Below are 21,033 nucleotides of genomic sequence, written 5' to 3'. Positions count from 1 at the left end.
TGCAAAGAGAAAACATAGATTCCTTTGACACATTTTCACCAGTAACTAGAATTACATCTATTCGTGTGTTGTTTTCTCTAGCTGCAATATATGATCTAGTAGTGCATCAAATGAATGTAAAGACTACATTTTTGAATGGTGAATTGGAAGAAGAAATTTACATGGATCAACCAGAAGATTTTGTTATAACGGGACAAGAAACAAAAGTTTGTAAATTAAATAAATCACTATATGGTTTGAAATAAGCTCCCAAACAATTACATGAAAAATTTGATAATCTTGTCATCTCACATGGTTTTAAAGTAAATGAAAGTGACAAGTGTATATATTGTAAGTTAAAACATGATCTTTGCACTATTTTATGTCTTTATGTGAATGATTTGCTTATATTTGGTTCGAATATCCATGTTATTAATAATGTAAAATCAATGTTATGTGCTAACTTTGACATGAAAGATTTGGGAGAAGCAAGTGTGATTCTTGGTATAAAAGTAACTAGGTCAGAAAATGAAATTTCTTTGGATCAATCTCATTACATTGAAAAGATTCTAAACAAATACAATTACTATGAATATAAACTAGCATGCACACCTTATGATTCTAGTATAAAGTTGTTCAAGAACATTGGTGACAGTGTTAGACAATCTGAGTATGCGAGCATCATTGGTAGTTTATAATATGCCGCTGATTGCACTAGACCCGACATATCATATGCCGTAGGATTATTGTGCAGATTTACCAGTAGACCTAGTAATGAACATTGGCATGCTGTCCTAAGAGTTATGAGATATCTTAATAGGACCATGAATCTTGGATTACATTTTCAGAAGTTTCCTGCTGTTCTTGAAGGATATAGTGATGCTGATTGGAACACCCTTTCAGATGACTCCAAAGCAATGAGTGGGTACATATTTTGTATAGCGAGTGGTGCTGTTTCATGGAAATCTAATAAACAGACTATTTTGGCTCAATCTACTATGGAGTCAGAAATGATAGCACTAGCTTCGGCTAGTGAAGAAGCAAGTTGGATAAGGAATTTTCTTTCTGAAATTCCCTTATGGGAGAAACCGATACCAGCCGTCTTGATCCATTGCGATAGTACCGCGGCTATTGCAAAAGTTCAGAACCGTTACTATAATGGTAAGAGACGAAAAATACGTCGTAAGCATAGCACAGTAAGGGAGTATATCTCAACTGGTGCTATAAGAGTAGATCATGTGCGTACTAATGAGAACTTAGCTGATCCCTTGACAAAAAGATTAGCTCGAGAGAAGATTTTCCGAACTTCGAAAGGAATGGAACTAATGCCCGTAGTTTGATAAGTCACACATGATGACAACCAAATCTATAGACTGGAGATCCCAAGAAATAGGTTCAATTGGTAAAAACAAGTCATTTAGTGATATGAAGAAGAATCATGTTTATGTATTGTAAGTGATGCATTCCAAGAATTGTACAGTGAAAACATGAAAATTTCTGAAGTGAGAAACGGTTGAGACTCTTAATGAGTTCTATATCTCTTGTTGAGTGGAGTATCTAGCTTCAGGAATACTCTTGATAGACTCACCTATGTGAATGTGGAAGTGTGGCCGCTTCCTATGAGGATTATGGGCAAATTCTTTAGATCATTCACTAAACTGGGATTTTCGTGCAGGGCCGTAAAGCACGGGCTTCGAACTTCACCTTGAAAAGATTGTGCGTGGGATGTTTTTAGAGATAGAGTTCAAGACTATGAGTCACTCTAGTGAAATCTGAATTGTTCACACTACGTAAAGGTTCAAGTTGATTAACACCTTTGCTTATGCATGGTCTTATATGTTTTAGATGAGCTCGATGAAAAAACTCTTATTCCTTCTGGAAAAATTCAAGTGGGGGATTGTTGTATTTTGAATTTTGAAAAAAAAAAAAAACTTCCAACGGTTGGAAAAAAATGGAGATATTGTAAATGGTGCAACCTTCTGCCAATCTTTGTGTCTTTTATTTTATGCACTTTCATTTTCTATATATATATATAAATCATGCTTGAAAAAAGTGTGAGTTTTCCTTTTGGTTTAAAAAAAGAAGGAAGTTTCTTTTTTTTTTTCCGAATTCGAAGCACAAATCGAAAAGTGAGCAGGGTGTGAGTTTGTCGGTTTCCTTGCGTGCAAAGAAAGTCCGAAACAGAGGAGATTCTGGGCTGTTTTATCCTGGGGACGACGTAGCTAGAGTTTTGCTTGCACGACTCGACCTAAGAAGATTGCTTATTATTTCTGTTCTGTTTTTATTCTGCTTCAACAGAACATCTTGTGGATTAATAACACGTCCATGGTCGCCTCCACTCGTTGCATCATTTTCCATAAGCAAGCATACGACAAACAAGTCCACGCCACTTGGTGGGACGATCGAACATGCGCCAACCTCTTATTGAAACCAAGCAATTGAATGCAAATGTACGAATATAACAACGTCCATCAAATTTTATAATGGGTTAGCTGGAACAGGAACCCAGCATTAACTTTGACATTCAAATTTATTTTTGGATATATGCAACACTTTCTGGGGACAGATACCATCAAATCCTAACAGCAATATATTTGCAGCAACCATTTATTACACTTTCCGATTAAAGGATTTCCAAAAACGACCTATTGGCCTACGCGTTTAATTTTATTACACAAGTTTTGGTGAGACGGTTGCAAGAACGGATCTAGCTTAGGTAAGTCTTAGGCTGTAGCCCACTCCAATTTTTTTTTATTATATATCTAAGTTTTTTTTACTTAATCCAATAAACTTACTTTTTACACCGGAAGCCTAGCCCATATTCTTAATTCTAGTGCACAACTTCATTTTTGGGAGAAAAATTACATTTTGGTTCTACAAATTTGTCATTTTATGATTTTGATTCTCTATATTATCAAATTTCAGTTTTAGACGCAATTTTTTTTGATAATTCTAGTCTTTTTTTATTGAAAATTCTAATGTAGCACTATACACTCCAGTGTCATACCAATATTGCATTGTTTTCATGTCAGAGCCAAGTCGGAAAAAAGATGAAAGTTTTCAAAAAAAAAAACAAAGATATCGGACTAAAATTGAAATTTGATATAGAGGATCAAAATCATAAAGACAAACATATCGGACCAAAAACACGATTTTTCTATTTTTTGTGAGTAGTACAATGTAATGACTTTTTTATAACATATAATTTATTGATTAAGTTCAAGTCCACCCCAACTCTAATTCCTAGATCCGTCCCTGGACGGTTGTGAGACGGATCTCTTAATCGGAATACTCATGATAATGTAATACTTTTTATCTCAAAAATATAACTCTTTATTTTAAGACAAAAACTCATATGAGATGGTCTCACGGGTCAATTTTGTGAGACTGGTCTTCTATTTTGGTCACCTATAAAAAAAAGTATTATTTTTTATGTCAAAGGTATTATTTCTTAGAGTAACACTCTTGTGAGACGGTCTCATTCATGAGACGGATCAACCCTACCCATATTTATAATAATAAGTAATAATTTTGACATAAAATGTAATACTTTTTAATGGATAACTCATACAAGAGACCCGTCTCAAAGAAATGACCCTTGAGACCGTCTCATAGGAATGTTTGTCTATTTTTTATTGTAAATATGAGTAGGGTTGACCCGTCTCACGGATAAAAATCCGTGAGACCGTCTCACAAAAGATTTACTCTTTTTTTAAATATGGATAAATTTGACCTATGTCACGAGATATCAACTCATTTTATATTAACTAAATATATTATATTACCTGTTTTAAAATTGAACTCTTTTAGTATATCTCTACAATTAGGTGGAGATATGTTTGTTTAATGATAAGGTTCTACAAGTATTATGAATAATACTAATTTGTACGTTATGCATATATATATATATATTAAAACATAGATATTATTTTAGGATCATAGCTTGTAAATAAAATAAAATTTATTTACAGCAAAGATTGAGCTTAAGTATATCTCTCTGTCTTCATAAATACTAGATACTCTTGGATTATCATAAATGCAAGAAGTGAAAGAAAGCTATGATCCTAGATACTCTTGGATTATCATAAATGCAAGAAGTGAAAGAAAAATTGGATTGTGCTTGTATATCAAGATATATGTATCAAAAAAAATGAGAGATAAGAAATCAACGATGGCTTAATTTTCAACTATGGTCCTTTACAATCCACTGCCTGAATTGTTTTCTTGAATTTTGGGGCCGGTGCTTCTTTGGGTTGGATTTGCTTTGCTTCTTGGAGCCATGCCTGTTGAAGGAGCTGCTCGGATTCGTCCCGGATTCGACTACGACTTCTTCGTTTAGCGATTCATTGGGTACCATGTCGGACTCCGTCGAATCTAACAAAACTGACTGGGGAAGAAACATACCGGGCAATAAGACCTCAAGGTTCTTTGGCTCTATCAAGCCACTATTTTCTTGCTGAAGTTTCAAAACAGCCTCAAATTTCTGTCTCCTGAGGTTCTCAGAATCAGACTGAAGAAAATCCTTGTCAACTTCATTTTCATCGGAATCCTACAATTGACAAAACACAATCGAACTTTGTTGCGTACACTAAAATACAATGGGCAATCTGTTTGAAATTTGTCTCAAATATAGGACAGCGAAAGAAACAATAGCCTTCATACTTTGATTTTGTTATAAAACATTTTGTTCCAAAGAAATCAAACAATGTTATTTATTGGTTAAACTGGACAAAAGTATTACGCTTCGTGTTTGCAGCAACAAATAACAACACAATCTAGATACAATGCGCAATGGATAAAATTACCATCACTTTCTCAGAATAAATAAAATTAAAAATATAATAATAAACAACAAAGAATGTAAAAATGAAAAACTATTCCGAGCGCCTAATTGACATACCAAATGTGTAGTACTCCCGAGATTATCAAGCACATGTTCAATATCCTTGGTGAGAAAAACTTCCCGGCAGACAGGGCACTTACCCGTACTTTCTCCTGTCATTTCGTGCATGCCTTCACAACATAAATATATGCATCAGGAATTGAGTAAAAACAAAATATCAGATAACTCCAACTAGTAGAATTCAAAGGCCAGAAATAAAGGGATTCAAACTCATAGGGTTAGAGAAAGGAACAAAATCACTCAATTCCAGCACAAAAAAGGGGGTGTGAAACGCGATATCCTGCTCTTTCTTTAACCAGCCTAACTGACGAATGCATCAAGTGTCACAATACATATAAAATTAAGGTTGGTACAAGTGTGATTGAACTTGGAGAACACACAAAGACAGAATAAAGGATTACTGAAATACTAAAGTGGCCGAAAAGTGAAAACGAAAACAAAGAAGAGAATGACAAGTTAAGCCGACAAGAAAAAAGTTGACAAAGTACAGAGTTGTGGTGTCGTGTCGTGCCATTAAAATGTTATGGTGACTGTGTCATGATTCTAAGACAGCCAAAGGTAAGCATCAACTCAACTCAAAATCCCCTACATAGTATGAACTAATCACAACCTACAGTATGCAATTACAGCCCCAGACAGTATGGTGTCAAATTACATCACGTTCATGAAATCATAGTCAAGTTCACAGAACTTGAAAATCATTTCAATTCAGGCAATGTAAAATTCAAGATTTTCCCCAACTATATCAAGTTTATTTTTTGGTTGTTTTCACGAATTCTTCTGGCAACTAGTCTCACAGTAAAAATATTATACCCAAAAAGTTGGCAAACAAATGCAAATAATTCCAATTAGGCCAAACAGTTATATCTTTCGACGTCAAAACAATAGCAAACATGGACAGAATCAGAATCTACATACAGAATGCAGACTACGTAAACCTGTATCGTATATACTCATTCAACTCATCCACTATGCCAATGCAAAATTTAAAATATTTTACATACAAGTACTGTAAATTTATAGTGCACCTGCATATGGAAATGTGGGGTATTGATAGGAATTTTCTACGCTAAGCTTGACCGAGAAATGCAAAGGCAACTTCTGAATTCGCACTTCAGTATCATGACAATTTTAGACTACGGTGTAGAAAGAAACCTTCGCATGCGTGATAGAAGAGAGACTTGGACACCTAAAAATGATTTAAAACCCTCTAGACTAATGGTACACATTCTATCTTCATTTTTATTTTAGTTTTCTCCTTTTTACACAAACGAAATATGTAATGGAAAAAGAGGAGGCCTGCCATTTCAGTAACAGCAGTCAAGAGACTAAACCACGCAACCATATGGAGGAAGGTTAAATACCGTAACGCCCCGCATCATGGCAATCTTTTTTAGAATTGATCACAAACATGAAATCTACCGAGCAATAAATCATACTTTCTCCAGTATCTCTGCATTGTTAGGAACCTGGGTGCATGGGCTTTAAGTGATCAAGAGAGTGATATTGTCATGGGCCGAAGCCATTATGTGTCGTGAAGAAAATTCTAGGAGTGCCTTGGGAGAGGGGGCAATATTCACAAGGCAAGCGTATTTACCTATTGCTTAGAGTAACAATCTGGGCAGGACATGAAAAAGCACGAGTCGAACAAAGCTGGGAAGCGGCTGTTGCAAAGGACTCATTGTGGGTCAGCACAACAAGATGCATTTTTAATTTGCTCAAGCTACCCCCTTGAATTCGAGGAAGGCAAAGAGCCTATTTCTTGTTGATATGTTTTGTACGATGATGACACTTGGGAACTGTGGGATTTATCAAGTTTTGTAGTCTTTGAAGCAGAATTGGATAAAAACACAATTTTTCTTAGAGTTGGTGTTGATTTTGCACTCTGGACTCCAACTCTTTTGGTCTGTTTCACGGGGACACAATCAGCTGAAAAAACAAAGTACATAAATGGGGAAATAGATTGGAGATTGTTGATGATAGGGAAAAAAAACACTGCTGGGACTTGTGGAGGTGTCTATCGTGGGGTGTTTGGGTAATGGAGACCTTAATTCTCAGTCTGAATTTTTTTATGTCGGATGTAAGGATCTATGCATTGGTGCAGATGCAAGAATCCTTATTGATGTGATTATGGATGATGGCGAACATGGCAGCGCACAACCTTTCATGGTAATAGTATTTCTATTTAAGGTGCTTCCTCCACTGAGGGTTGTGAGGAAAGGAGAGATGCCTGGTTATTGGCTTTCAAAAGATGTGACAGGGCAAATAATTGGGGAAATTTCAGTGGCTGAAGCAACATGTAAAGAAATGAAGTTTGTTGGTTATACTGCCTGGGGCTTAAATATGGCCCAAAAAAATGACACTAGGCAACATAGCTAGTGATGCTGAGAGTAACTTTGGAAATCAAAACTATGCTTGTTTATGGGAAATGCCACTGATCAGTGAATTACATGGAAAAAATAGTTGGAAGAAGGATGATAGTTTTTTTGGTTGGATTGATACAGAACATGGAGAAACAGATGTATTGACAATGAAGCCAATTACTGAAAATTCGTGGAGTATAAACTGTCTTGAGAGGATGGGATGCACTGAGTTATACTGGGCTTCATTCCTTGAAAGTGCTCAACTCATAACAGAAGGACTTCCTAACTCCAGCCTTGAGGACAAGGCAGATTTTCAGGGTGCTCAACTCATAACAGAAGGACTTCCTAACTCCAGCCTTGAGGACAAGGCTGATTTTCAGGAGGGCGGCAGAACTTAGGTCCATGGGCTTTAAGTGATCAAGAGAGTGATATTGTCATGGGACCAAATACATAGAGCCGAAGCCATTATGTTGTCGTGAAGAGAATTCTAGAAGGAGTCCTTGGGCGAGGGGCGAGGGGAATATAATAGGGGGCAAATGGTTAGAGTTAGGCCTTCAATTTATTGGCTTTTGCTCGAGTATTACTAGCTTGTGCTAGGGTACAAAGATTATCACTGGGGTTATCTTCTTTATTTTCAGCTTGTTCATCTTTTACTATCATATACAAATTGGGGTTGCTACACCAATTTATACCAATAATATGACATCAATAAAAAATGACACCAGTGTTCAACACAGGCGGAATGAAAACCTGGAAATATTCAAACTGTATCAAAAATATTTTAGAATGCCCCGCATATGCCGATACTGTTACGAACTAATTCTCTAACAACATAATAATAACATGAATTACATAATTTAATAGTAAAACAAAGTCGATTGATAATCTGAGTTGAAAACTCAGCCAAGAAACTGACCCTTTACAAGAGAAAAATCTCTTGCCCTAGCATAAATCAACCTGAACTGAAAAGAAATCCCCCCCAAACACCCTCTTAAAGAAAATAGTTAGAATGAAAACCTAACTACCAATATTAAAGAAATCCCCCCTCCCCCCTTTATTTTCCGCCCAATACTCACGTCGAAATCTCTCAATTCCCTTTATGGGTAATAACTGATTGGTCTATTTTGAATCTCATAATCTTGGCCCTCCCCACTAACATTCCATATTCCCAAGTCAGTAACATACACCCTCCCAAAGAGAAAAGTAAAAACATAAAAAAGAAAACAACTTCACATTCATCTGGTTGAGGCACATTGAAGTAAGTCAGAAATTTCAATGAGTGATACACATTACCGAGTCCATACAAATTAAAACCTTGAGAAAAAAGCAATAAGAACAACGAAGACCAAAGGACCACCACATAGAAGCAGACAAAAAATGGACCCCAAACCCCAAAAAAAAACTGTAAATAACAATACTCTGAAATCCTAGACCAGACTAAACATAAACCAAAATATTCCTTCGGGCCACTTAGCGCATGACAACACACCTAATTGGTCTTGCATACTTCCGGAAGATTTTGAAGCACGAGATGAATTGGCAACACCCATTTCACTTTGAGTCAGGATCCAATTCCACCATTGAATGAAGCAATCACTGTAACAGTTGACATTTTAATTAATAACTCAAGCAATTGCAGGATCATTAACTTTGTTCTAAACATACTTTGAAAAGCACAATTCATTAGCTCCCGCTGGCCAGTCAGAGTACTCAGGATTATGATGACTACGTAAGTAACAATATCAAAATCCCCTTCTTTGCTGACGTGGATATATTCGTAATTATAGAGGTGCCACTGCAGCATATAACTATACTTACCAATGAAAGCAATGAAAGCAAGACATTAACTTCATAAAGGGTCGTGAATTGTTCCCCACATTTTCATCAACTATTGGACATAAACATAATGGGCAGCTTCCATCAGGGTGATTCATACTAGAGAGCATCTCTGCAGCTTCCTAAAATAACATGCAGCAATCAAGATTACGAAACGCTTAGATGAATTCACTCGGTATTTAAAAACCTAAGGTGAAAAATGGGGCAGTAAAGGGGTAATAAAATCGAAATAAGGGCAAGGAAACTACTAATTTTTTTGCCTTTAAACATTACCACAGGGAAACTATGTCCACGCACATAGAAACCCCTGCCCAGTACCATCTCATTTAGAAAAAAAACATAAAAAATTACACCAAAATGCCAGACTTGGGTACCTCACAAAGAGTGATGAGCATAAGGCAGGAAACAAGTTCAAGAGCTCTGTCGCGGAGGCTAGATATCAAATGTTTTTGCCTCTGTTCATCAAGACCCTTGCAATAAACAACAGAAATATCTGGTGCGTCTTCAGGGTACTGTAAAAAAAGATTATGTATATTATAGGCATTGGCATTTACACAAAAATTGACCAGTAGCTATGTTTCAATGGTACATGGTAGTAATAAAAAAGATGCATGCGTAGAAATACCAAAGCAAAAGGATAGTAGAACCAAAAAAATTAAGAAAAAATTAAGAAGTGATGAGAAAAAGCCCCAAAATACCCAAGATTCTATCACCAAAGGATGGAAGCGCCAAGGCGTGAGTGTACCTGAGGACTGGCTTGAATTCCTATAATCGCTTCCACAAACTGCAGAGAAAAACGTTATAAACAATATTTAAATAGTCCGTGGATAAATAGATATTAACTTCAACACCCAATGCATGAAGCCTAATTGAAAACTATATAGTGGTAAGAAGAGATTAGTGTATTCATAAAGTAATGGATTTAGAAAAAAGGTAGACAGAGCAGTCATTCATGCATACATTCATGACTACTATCCCACAAAAACGACAAGGAGCCATTAACCTATGGAATGAAGGCTTTGTTTTGTTTTTTTTTTTTATGCAATCTTCAGAATTCATTCATAAGTTGAACTGGCAAAAGCCACTAAAAAGATAGAACTTAGAATGGCCCAGATTATCTAGTACTATTCCAAAATTAATAAAGCTCAACAGAATATAATAATTCACAATGTCTAATAAAAATACCAAGAAATTCAAGAATATATTACGATCTGAGGTTTGGTCAAGACGAACTCTTAAGAAAATATTTTCCTTCAAATGCAAAATAAAAATTATAGTCATGTAAAAAAACCATTTATATACGTGTTTGTGCTAAAAAATAAAAATATGGCAAGCCCGTGAAATGTTGACGATATTGATTAGATGAGCTAAATTCATTTTGACCCAAATAATTGGTACATGGTGTGTAGACCAAGTAAAATGACAGTGAAGAGAAAATTAGATCAGAGAATATAAAGCAGGGAGCAGGGAGCAGGGAGCAGGGAGAGCAACGGCAAGCGAGTGAGATAAAACAAAAAGAAGGGATCAATCCTAAGGACAAACAACTCAACGACACTTGCAAACACTCTACGAAATCTCAGTATCTCTAGTCTAAATGTTCTCGTCATTTCAGTCTATTTCCACGCATTTTACTTCATTCTCATTCAGTAACTTTTTATTTTATTTTTTAAACTTATTTTAATTCCTCCTGATTGTATCAATACAGTAATCATATCTAGGAATTTATTTTTCAGTTTCTGCGTCGTATTTCATTTAAATCATTTGTTTTCATAATTAACAATCAAATTAGGTATTCAGTCCTTTTGTTTTTAGAAGTCAGATCGGTTATTCAGTCTAAAAATTTGTGCAAACAAGATGCTTTCTTGAAGTGATGCAAAAGTCTAAATCCGGACTAAGTATCATCAGCAAAAATTTCAGCCAACGCAAGCTACCCATATGAAGGAAAAGAAAACCACCAAACAACAAGAATCCACGCACAAAATTTCCGAATCAATCAATTATCCGTAGAATCTTGAACCAAATCTTGAACATCGATCAGTATAAAACCTGTTGAGATGAAACATCGGCTGTCCGAGGCTTGAGATGAACGTGGAGTTCTGGGGGATAGGTTTTGATGATTCGACAATCGTCACCGTAAACCGCCTGGACTGCCTCAACTTCTGATAATACTTCTTCTTCCGCCATCGTCAGACGCTGTGGGGTTGTACCGTCTGAAATGCGGCCGGAGGCCCGGCGGAGGCGGCGGCCAAAGGGTCAAGGTTGGCTACTTGGTTTTTCTTTACTCGGTTTGCCTTCCCACGAAGCTCTATGATCAGGGACAATGCAATCGTGTTCACTTCTGATTTTTACAGGGGAAGTAAATAAAACTGTAAAAGGGTGTAAAAAGTACCGATAATGGTGTTGCATGCGACGCCGCCACGTATGCATATCAAAATGAATAATCCTTGTGTGAGACGGTCTTATCCGTGAGATGGTCTCGTCCGTGAGACGGATCAATCCTATATATATTTATATTTATAATAATAAGTAATACTTTTTACATAAAATGTAATATTTTTTAATGAATAACTCATATAAGAGACTCGTTCAAAAAAATGAACCTAAAAAACGTCTCATATGAGTTTTTGTCTATTAAAATAAGTGTCTCGTGGATGAGTAACATTCCTTTGAGATAGTATTATCCATGAGACGGGTCAACCCTATTCATATTTATAATAATAAGTAATACTTTTGACATAAAATGTAATATTTTTTAATGGATAACTCATATAAGAGATCTGTCTCAAAAAAATAACACTTGAGACCGTCTCATAAGAGTTTTTGTCCTCGCGGATATTCGAGTCGATCTGTATTTACAATTTTAAAAAAGAGTAACACTCCTATGAGGCGGTCTCATCCGTGAGATGTGTCAACTTTACCCATATTTATAATAATAAGTAATACTTTTGACATAAAATGTAATATTTTTTTAATAGATAACTCATATAAGAGATCCGTCTCAAAAAATGACCCTTGAGACCGTCTCATAGGAGTTTTGTCTTAAAAAATTAATATTTTTAAATGAAAATTCTATTTTTTTTTATAATTGACTCAAATAAGATATTTGTCTCACGAAATTGACCCGTGAAACCATCTCACACTAATTTTTATACATAAAATTTTTTTATGATATTTTTATAACTGAGACAAAGAAGTAAATATTCAAAGTCTATATTATGTAACAATGATTATAGATAAATTACGAATAAGTTATTTTTCTATGCTCTGTAAAATCATTGATATTGTATATATGATTATATTATTGAAATTTTCATTTAAGTTGCAATAAATTAATTAAAATATAGTTTAAAATGTATTGAAGATTTTTAACTGAATAATGATAAAATTTATTTCTATCTCACACCGACGAGAACGGTTTATTTCAACATACCTTTATAAGCACTACCCCATGATAGATCTAAGGGTCCTCATTTAACAATACATGTGGGGTCCACTAAAAAATAATGGACCCCATATTTATTGATAAATGAGGACCGTTAAATGTATGTCAAGGCAGTGTCTATATAGATATGATCTAACTTACCGACGAAAACTTCAAAGCAAAATGGAATTCACGTTAGTATAAAATGTACCCTCAAAAAAAATTGTTTGGGAGTTCAGAGACAAAACTTCCCCATAGATAGCTCGATCTCATATTCTCATTAGTCATTCCAGTTAAATCTAGATGACTTTATTTTTTTAGGAGAAAAAAATAAATTAATAAACAGGTATATATGAATCATATCTTCAACAAGTAATATTTTTAATATAATAAAATAATTAAAAATTACTTAATTTTTCATGGATGAGGTGAAATAAGATATTTGACTCACAAAACCAGAGAGTAGAGACAGACCTGTTGAGTGGGCTCACTCAATTTTTAATAGTACTAGTTATATATTATAAAGCCCGTAGTTAGTCTATTAAACAATGTATAATATATACTTATTTATTAAGTGTTAGGGCCATAGAGAAACCAACTTGTTCTCTTGGTATGATCTTAATTTGAATTTTTAATTATTTGAAAAAAATAGTGAAAAATAACTAATTTAAACATATAATTTATGATCTTTTAACTACTTCTCAATGTTTTCATAGACTTATGACTAATATTTAACCTAAGAAACATTCATTTTTTTGTTCCCATAATTTATTAGATTTTTTTCCAAAGTTAATTTTAACAAAAAAAATCAAATTTTTCGTCACAAACAACGGGTGCAAATACGCTAGTCATAATAAAGTATAATCAAGCCTATTAGACATTTACTTATGTATAACTAATCTACATATAAATTATCTTATTTATCTCACGTTTTTTTTGTCATATTATTTATACATCTTTCAATTATTTATCTCACATCAATCAAATCATAAATTATTTATCTTATATCAATCAAATCATTGAATTTAAATTACTATATTACCCTTTATATATAATATTATTCATATTTGTATTAATTATTAAAAGGATAAAATAGTAATTTATTATTTTCATATAATATATAATCAATCAAATCAAACAAACTATAATCTATCTATCAAATCAAATCTTATATTAACTATCATTTTTTATTTATTTTTTTATTACAATATATTACTTATCTTTATATTATTTATCTTATCTACAACTTCAAACGGACTCTAATAATAAAATTCAAGTTAGCCAATTATTTATTCATTAGCAATTTACATCATATTATGCTCTCACACTTTAGATATTTCAATATATGTGAATACCAAAAGTCGTACACATAAATCTATATCATAAGAAATAATATAATTCACTTGTTATTGTGATCTAATTTTGTTTTTTTATTTCAAAACTCACTTTTAAATTTCACTAATTTTTAATGATAAAATTTCTTATACATTTCCGTACTCCATAATTTTTAATTTGCATTAAATTTAAAGTTTTCATTTTCTATATTTATGTCTTGTAGTGACAAGAGATAAAAATATTGCATAGATTATTGTTTGAAGTAGTCTATTATCATTTAAAACAAACTGAAATAATTAAAGTCAAATAAAATATATGGACGTGTTAAGAAAATATAATATTTGTTTTTGAGTAACACTTATGTGAGACGGTCTCATCTGTGAGACGGTCTCATCTGTGAGACGGGTCAATCCTACCCATATTTATAATGATAAGTAATAATTTTGGCATAAAATATAATATTTTTTAATGGATCCGTCTCAAAAAATGACCCTTGAGACTGTTTCATAGGAGTTTTTGCCTTTGTTTTTTCAGTTATCAAAATCAACAATAAAATATGATCTTTGTTTACCTCCAAAAAATTGGATTTTTTTTAATGTGAACCGTAACTCTTATTCGATCGTTTTACAAGATTTATTTATATTTTTTCAAATTATATATTAAATATATTATATACTTTGATGTATTAGTTTTATATCAATAATTTTTTTCCCTAAAAAATAAGTTTATGATTTAAATTTAGTTTAGCCCCCTCGTACGAATTCTTAATTCTTTCCCTGTACAAAACTGATCGTGAAATATTAATATAAGAGTTTATATGATTTCTAAAGATATTGACTAGGCGAGAGAAAAATAAATTCTAATTATTTTTAAAAAAGGTATATTACAATAAGATAGAACATTTGATCATCTCAAATGCACAAAATTGTCTTTTGAGTGAGATATAGATGTGATAATTTACAAGCAAGAAGCATGATTATTCAATAAATAAAACAAAATAAAAAGAGAAAGAAATTTAATTCCTTTATATAAATCATCAAGTACTGTTGTATAACAATGTAATTTTTGAAAGATAAATAAATAAATAAATCATACTCCCCGCGCGAATGAAGATACCTGTTTCCCCAAAATACCCCTCAAAATCAACCAAAAACACACAAGGCCCTAGCCAAAATCGGCGTATTTATTTGAAACTTTTGAATTGAGGGGTAACTCATTTACATTTTCACGAACTTCCCACGCATGCAAAATAGCTCGTCCCTTCATCTTCTTCCCCCACTCACTGATCTTCTTCTTCTTCTTCTTTTGCTCTTCAAAATCTACATTGAAAATGCGTGCAATTACTGCAGTTCGGAACTACTTTCGCAGGGAATGGAGAATCATGGACGTTGTTAACGGCCGAGACCGGCCGTTCGTCCGCCGTATCTTGAAGAAGGTATTTGGGTTTCTCTTTTCCTTTTATTTTTTCGATTTTTTTTTGGCAACAAGATGAATAATGAGTGGGTGAAGGAATCCTCACATTTGTTGATTGAATGATTGATTTTGTTTACGGCTGTTTTTATTTTTCTTTCCATTTACATGAAGAAGATGGAAATTTTGTAAAGGAACATGTCGTCACATTGATTCGTAATTAATTTCGTTCACAGAAGTATTCTAGGGCTTTCGATTTTGTGGGTAATGCTATTGTATCGAAAATAGAATTCTTGGTAAGTTGTTATAGTTTGAATATTGATTTGTTTTACAGCAACTCAATCCAGTGAACAAGAACCTCTCATTGTCATTGGTTTATTTGAATCACTGGTGAATATTTCTCGTTGCATCAAAAACCCAGACGATTTCTCCATCTTAAATCTTCAAATCTTCCCCCTTGTCATATCTTGATTCTTGATATATATTAGCACGTTTGCAGATTCTTTTCTCCGTATATACATTCACCATGATTGGATGATGATACAGGTCTACCTCTCTCTGGTTTTTGCTCTGTCAAGTTTAGCATTTGGGTCGTACATGAGTTGTAGCAGGAATATTGGAAGTTTATCAGTCATAGTAGGCGCTTGTATTACCATGATTTGCTTGTATTTTGTGCGCCCTTGGCACGAGGTATCAAATTCTTCGAACTTTCTTATCTAATTGTTTCATGCAGATCACCCTCCAAGTCATTAAATTCTTGAAACTTTCTTATCAAACTGTTTCGTGCAAATTGCCCTCTAACTCTTCCACTTTTTGTCTCCAGAGGAAAAGGGTCTGTCTCTTGATTGCTGGTTCATTCTTTCTAGGTGCTTCAATTGGCCCCAGCCTCATTGACCCTTGGTATTGTATTTTATATGCCTACATTCTCTGGTTCATTCTCTGTATTTTATATTCCAATTCTTGAATACTAAAGCTCGTATAACTCTGAAGTTGTCTAGTCAGTGGACTGCTGGGAATGTCTATGGCATTTGCCTGTTTCTGGGCATCATCCATGCGGACACAAAGCTTTTTTCTACTCTGCTTTGTAGGCATGTGTCTCTCTATCTTGGGGATCCCTGTGGGGTTGCTTGCAGGTTCAGCAATTCCTGGCTGCTACTTACCTTTTTGGACCTCCTTCAGCGTAAGATTCGCCACATGTTATTTGAAACTAATAGGCATTCGAAGTTCTATCTGAATGGTTCCCTCTTTTGGCAGCTATACGTCGCAACTTTGTACTTCTTGCTGTATGTGATAGCATATAGCCATGAGTTAGTGATAAACATTCGTCGAGGAGATGCCGACTACGTGAAACATTCGGTTACACTCTTCACAGATGCACCTCCCGTCCTAATTCACTATCTCAAAACTGCGGTATGCCTATCGATCTTCTCGTCAGCTTCTATAAGTTCAGCATAAAAATTGCTTAACTATCATGTACTCACTACTCGAGTGATTCGAATTGTGCAGTGGATAGAATCAATCTGGAGAATGCTTTGGTAATCTCCCACCTCTGATTGAAGGGTACAAAAAGCCAAGTGACAGACGACATACACTCGGCCACTATACATTTTTTTCCCACATGCACAAACCAATTTTTCATATATGCTACTATTGACACTTGACAGGAATTCTTTGAAATGTCACGTACATAGATTTGTAGGGATAAAAATATATTGATTTAGTATGTTACATTGTTAATTGACCTTTGTTTTGGAACTGAATTTTAGTTTCTTTAGTAGCAAATAAGTGATCTGATTCCATATGTGTGTGTGTGGACTATACTATATGACTAAACATGAACAATATTTGTGATCATTTTATTATGGTCAAGTCACTAGCCCGACAAACAATATCATTCTTATCCAAATTTTTTGTGTTTATGAGTTCACATGAATGAAAAGTGCGTTATGTTTATGGGTATGCTTATAAAATAAATACTATTTCGAATTTATTATCTAAAAGTATTACCGGTAAATAAATTTTTTATGCATTTTTAAATTGGAATTAACTTCAACAAATTTATTAACCAACAAGTTTTTTTTTTGCTATTTTGTATGCAGCCCCTTAAAAAAATTATAAATAAAAGTAAAAGGAAAACTGATTTTTCTAGTCCATTTCAAAGTTAAAATTTAAAAAATAGCCTTCTTTACTACACATTTTGTATTATGTCTTATATAATTAAAAAAAAATCCTAAAATACCCTTTTCCTATTTCAAAAAAATAATAATAATAATTTCCTTTTAAAACAAATAGAGTGCAAATGTTGAATTATATGAGATAATACTCATATAATTAGAGTTGTCAAAGTGGATTGAGTTCGCTGGGTTAGTTCGCCCGCCCCGCTACATTGGCGATTTGAGTTGACAAATTTCAAATCCGTCTAAATAGTGGGTCGGTCCTCCCCGTCCCACCAAGTGATGGGTTGCGGGCCAACCTGCCCCAATCTGCCAAATATAACTAAAAATTGGCGAGTTGGTTCGCCCCGCACCGTCAAATAGACGGGTTGAGTTGATAATTTCCCAACCCGCTTAAATGGTGGGCCAATCTATCTCGCAACCGATGGGTTTTGGTGGATTGCGGGTTGACCCGCCATACCGACCCGTTTTGACAGTTCTATGTATAATAGACCTCGAAAACTCGTGACCGAAAAACAAATAGTATAACACACGAATGCACGATTGTACCACGTGTTTTTCGATCACAATACGTCGTACCACGTGTTTTTCGATCACGAATTCTATATTTAAAAAAAAAAAAGAAAAGAAAAGAAAATTGAAGGGGAAAAAAAAGGAAAAAAGAAAAAAACGGTAAAAGGTTGCCTGTATAGTTTCCAGGGAGGCAGCAGCTCAACCAGACGAAAATTCATAAAGTATCAAATTTCTTCCAATCGAATTCGTCGGGTCAGTCCACATCCACATCTCTCTTTCTCTCCACGCACAAATTTCACCATTTTTCCTTTCTTTTTTTTTTTGCTCTGAATTACAGATAGCAGATCGGGGATTTTCAGCGTCGATTTGCTGAAATGGCTTCGAAACGGATTTTGAAGGAGCTCAAGGATCTTCAGAAAGATCCACCCACTTCATGCAGCGCTGGTACTCTTTCTTATCCTTTTTTTTGTTTCAATTTCGTGTTTCTTTCGTGGTTTGATGTTATTCTAGAGCGTTTGGGTGTTGATCTGTGGTTTTTTTGCTGTTAAATTTTCCATGAAGGCATTTAACGCTTCGTGTCGAAGTGGCCGGACAAAAAATAGGTGTTCTGCGTCTTACTTAGTGACCATGATGCATTAATAAGGATGATTAGGTAATTTAGGTGGAAGATTTGTTTTTCATTTTCGATCAGTTGACTGTTGGTGCATACTAAATAGGTAGATATGCATACATGATGCAAGCATGTATATTGAGATTTGACTTCGTCACTGCCAGAATTCCAGTGATCATCTCAAGATTTTCAAACAGAAGAGAGTCGAGCAGGATGGGTTCCTGTACTTTAAAATTGGAGAATCATTCAAACACTTCACATGCTTCTTTTTTCCCCATAAAATAGTGTTATGTGTTAGCATTTTCACTTGTATGCGTTTACTAACAATTGTTAATAGAGGGAATCATAGATTTATAGTTGATAGATATCTGTACATGTTTTCCATGGATGGAGATGTGACGTTCCTTTTGTTATTTTGACATTGTCAGGTCCAGTTGGGGAGGATATGTTTCACTGGCAAGCAACAATAATGGGGCCTCAAGATAGCCCTTATGCAGGAGGAGTTTTTCTAGTCACCATTCACTTTCCCCCTGATTATCCCTTCAAACCTCCAAAGGTATGTGAGTGAAAAATTTTATTTAGAATGGTTGGTTCGAGCTTACAGAAGAAGAGTACCTCAACGGTCATTCTGTCTGGATTCTTTTAAGTTTTATGGTTCTTTCTATCATCACCTGTGGGTTTAGTGTGTGCCAAGATCCGGTTGGAGAATAATACAAAACCATTTGTTTTATTGGGAGGCGACTTTGTGGATCCATCAACTGAAGATTTAGTATCATATAAGAAAATAACTTTATGTATGACAGTCATCTTTCTGCGTAATATTCTGAGTCTTACTATCTGTACAAGTCTTCCTACATTTGCTTTTATACAAGTTTGTGTAATTTTTCTGTTAGGGTGTAGCTGGGATTTAATATTTCCAATTATTTTGACCCTCATCAAGATGTTTAGACGTGTTGCCAGTGTTTTTTATGGGTTGGTAATGTGATTAGGGGTGAATTATAAGTAATATTTATGTTTACATGCTGCAGAAAATAGCTGCTGGATTCTATTTGTATTTCTACCGTGAAAAAAAATATAGATGCAGAAAATATTGTTCTCATGGAATTAACTGAAATAAGGATAATATTTGGTATTACCTTGTGAATACTGAATAGTATATAAATGCAAATAACAATCCTGGTACATTGAGTTGATGCCATCAGAACAATAGAGCGAATACTATCGGATGGTATTGGGAACTAAGTTGATTGCTGGATGGGGTAAATGTTTTCTTCTGGCATTCCGAGTTAGGGAAATAATCGCTAACCAGTAGTGCTCTCCTGTCGGGCATAGAATGGCCAAAAGAATTCTTTGCATGTCTATTTTTGTTATACTTTTAAATTTTAATCATTAAAAATTAGATCATAATTTTCCGTTCATTATTACCTTTCTGGAATTTTCTTATTTGGCCTCTTGTTTTGCAAGTTAAAACTCTGCTAGACTGTTTTAGCTTTTCTTAATCGGTAATCACAAAAACTAGCAAATTCATCGATGTGGGCTTTTTGTATCAAGTTTGTTTCAATCCCAGTTTTATCTGTGCTTCCGACTGTCGGTGCAATCAACTACACTACAATGTTAATTTGTCTTTGCAGTGTTGCTTATGGTAAAATTCATTTTATCTGTGTTTATTTTTTGCAGGTGGCATTCAGGACAAAAGTTTTTCACCCTAACATAAACAGCAATGGCAGTATTTGCCTTGATATCTTGAAGGAGCAGTGGAGTCCTGCCCTAACTATTTCTAAGGTTAATACTCGTTGTCACTTGTCCGGAAACATTTATCATATCAGCTTATCTTTTATAACCTTATAGCAAACCGGAGTCGCATCTGCAATCATCCTAATTTCTACTGCCTTTTTTTTTGTCTATCTCAATCACAAATGTGCACCATGCCAGTTAAAGCCCAAGTCTGAGTAATTGAGCTCAGAGTTGGGACCTCCTTCTTGAACTGAGTTTAGGAAATAATTTATGTGGCCAGCAAAAAACGGAAAGGGTAAAAAATGAGATACTGCTGCCAGTTTTAGGATTGTCATTTTTAAGTCTTTATAATCTCTCTTTTTTATTCAAAAGAGAACACTAATTTGCTAGCAATCAGCTTTTACACTGTAGGGATCTCGAGTTCTGTCTAAGTGATTCGACTTTATATTCAGGTGTTGCTCTCCATTTGCTCTCTTTTGACGGATCCAAATCCCGATGATCCACTGGTACCGGAAATCGCTCATATGTACAAGACTGACCGTGCCAAATATGAGCAAACTGCAAGGAGCTGGACCCAGAAATACGCAATGGGTTAGTGCCATATTCTGTGATGGCATGAACTGTGTAGAAATTATATGCATTTTCTATGTTCTTTGTGTTTGACAAGTGTACAATCTTAGCTTACTCTATTATGTATGACCCACTTGGTTGGCAAAGGATCTGGTTGATTGTATGTGTAACTTTTTCGACAATTA

General features: G+C 34.5%; 3 protein-coding genes across 3 annotated transcripts; 2 read left to right on the top strand and 1 right to left on the bottom strand.

The window, feature by feature from the left end:
• Positions 1-4,022: 4,022 nt before the first annotated feature.
• LOC140863918 (uncharacterized) lies at positions 4,023-11,416 on the bottom strand. Its single transcript, XM_073267710.1, has 7 exons — positions 11,128-11,416; positions 9,827-9,865; positions 9,456-9,593; positions 9,064-9,203; positions 8,735-8,841; positions 4,880-4,992; positions 4,023-4,528 (listed from the first exon to the last, which is right to left on the bottom strand). Exons 1-7 carry the CDS (start codon positions 11,263-11,265, stop codon positions 4,163-4,165), a joined length of 1,041 nt encoding a protein of 346 aa, XP_073123811.1. The 5' UTR covers positions 11,266-11,416; the 3' UTR covers positions 4,023-4,162.
• Positions 11,297-16,702, top strand: LOC140860480 (bax inhibitor 1-like). Its single transcript, XM_073263490.1, has 6 exons — positions 11,297-11,339; positions 15,091-15,272; positions 15,794-15,937; positions 16,071-16,147; positions 16,238-16,427; positions 16,502-16,702. The coding sequence occupies exons 1-6, from the start codon at positions 11,297-11,299 to the stop codon at positions 16,700-16,702; spliced, it is 837 nt and encodes a 278-aa protein (XP_073119591.1).
• A 1,366-nt stretch (positions 16,703-18,068) lies between these two features.
• Positions 18,069-21,033, top strand: LOC140860197 (ubiquitin-conjugating enzyme E2 28-like). The gene is made up of 5 exons (XM_073263057.1): positions 18,069-18,186; positions 18,272-18,378; positions 18,973-19,100; positions 20,222-20,326; positions 20,731-21,033. The coding sequence occupies exons 2-5, from the start codon at positions 18,309-18,311 to the stop codon at positions 20,872-20,874; spliced, it is 447 nt and encodes a 148-aa protein (XP_073119158.1). The 5' UTR covers positions 18,069-18,186; positions 18,272-18,308; the 3' UTR covers positions 20,875-21,033.

This window comes from Henckelia pumila, chromosome 4 (genome assembly GCF_033568475.1).
Source record: "Henckelia pumila isolate YLH828 chromosome 4, ASM3356847v2, whole genome shotgun sequence".
Lineage (NCBI taxonomy): Eukaryota > Viridiplantae > Streptophyta > Magnoliopsida > Lamiales > Gesneriaceae > Henckelia > Henckelia pumila.
The sequence above is the reverse complement of the archived record's forward strand: the minus strand, read 5'-3'. Positions and strand labels throughout refer to the sequence as shown.

Excerpts from the sequence above, each read along its gene's own strand:
- LOC140863918 (XM_073267710.1), bottom strand. The coding sequence starts at position 11,265 with ATGGCGGAAGAAGAAGTATTATCAGAAGTTGAGGCAGTCCAGGCGGTT. Across the intron at positions 9,594-9,826 it reads GAATTCAAGCCAGTCCTCAG|TACCCTGAAGACGCACCAGA; the intron begins GTACACTCACGC and ends CTTTTTTTACAG. Across the intron at positions 4,993-8,734 it reads AAGTATGCAAGACCAATTAG|GCATGCACGAAATGACAGGA; the intron begins GTGTGTTGTCAT and ends TATGTTGTGAAG.
- LOC140860480 (XM_073263490.1), top strand. The coding sequence starts at position 11,297 with ATGCGGCCGGAGGCCCGGCGGAGGCGGCGGCCAAAGGGTCAAG. Across the intron at positions 11,340-15,090 it reads GCGGCGGCCAAAGGGTCAAG|CTCGTCCCTTCATCTTCTTC; the intron begins GTTGGCTACTTG and ends CATGCAAAATAG. Across the intron at positions 15,273-15,793 it reads TCCGCCGTATCTTGAAGAAG|GTCTACCTCTCTCTGGTTTT; the intron begins GTATTTGGGTTT and ends ATGATGATACAG.
- LOC140860197 (XM_073263057.1), top strand. The coding sequence starts at position 18,309 with ATGGCTTCGAAACGGATTTTGAAGGAGCTCAAGGATCTTCAGAAAGAT. Across the intron at positions 18,379-18,972 it reads ACCCACTTCATGCAGCGCTG|GTCCAGTTGGGGAGGATATG; the intron begins GTACTCTTTCTT and ends TGACATTGTCAG. Across the intron at positions 19,101-20,221 it reads ATCCCTTCAAACCTCCAAAG|GTGGCATTCAGGACAAAAGT; the intron begins GTATGTGAGTGA and ends TATTTTTTGCAG.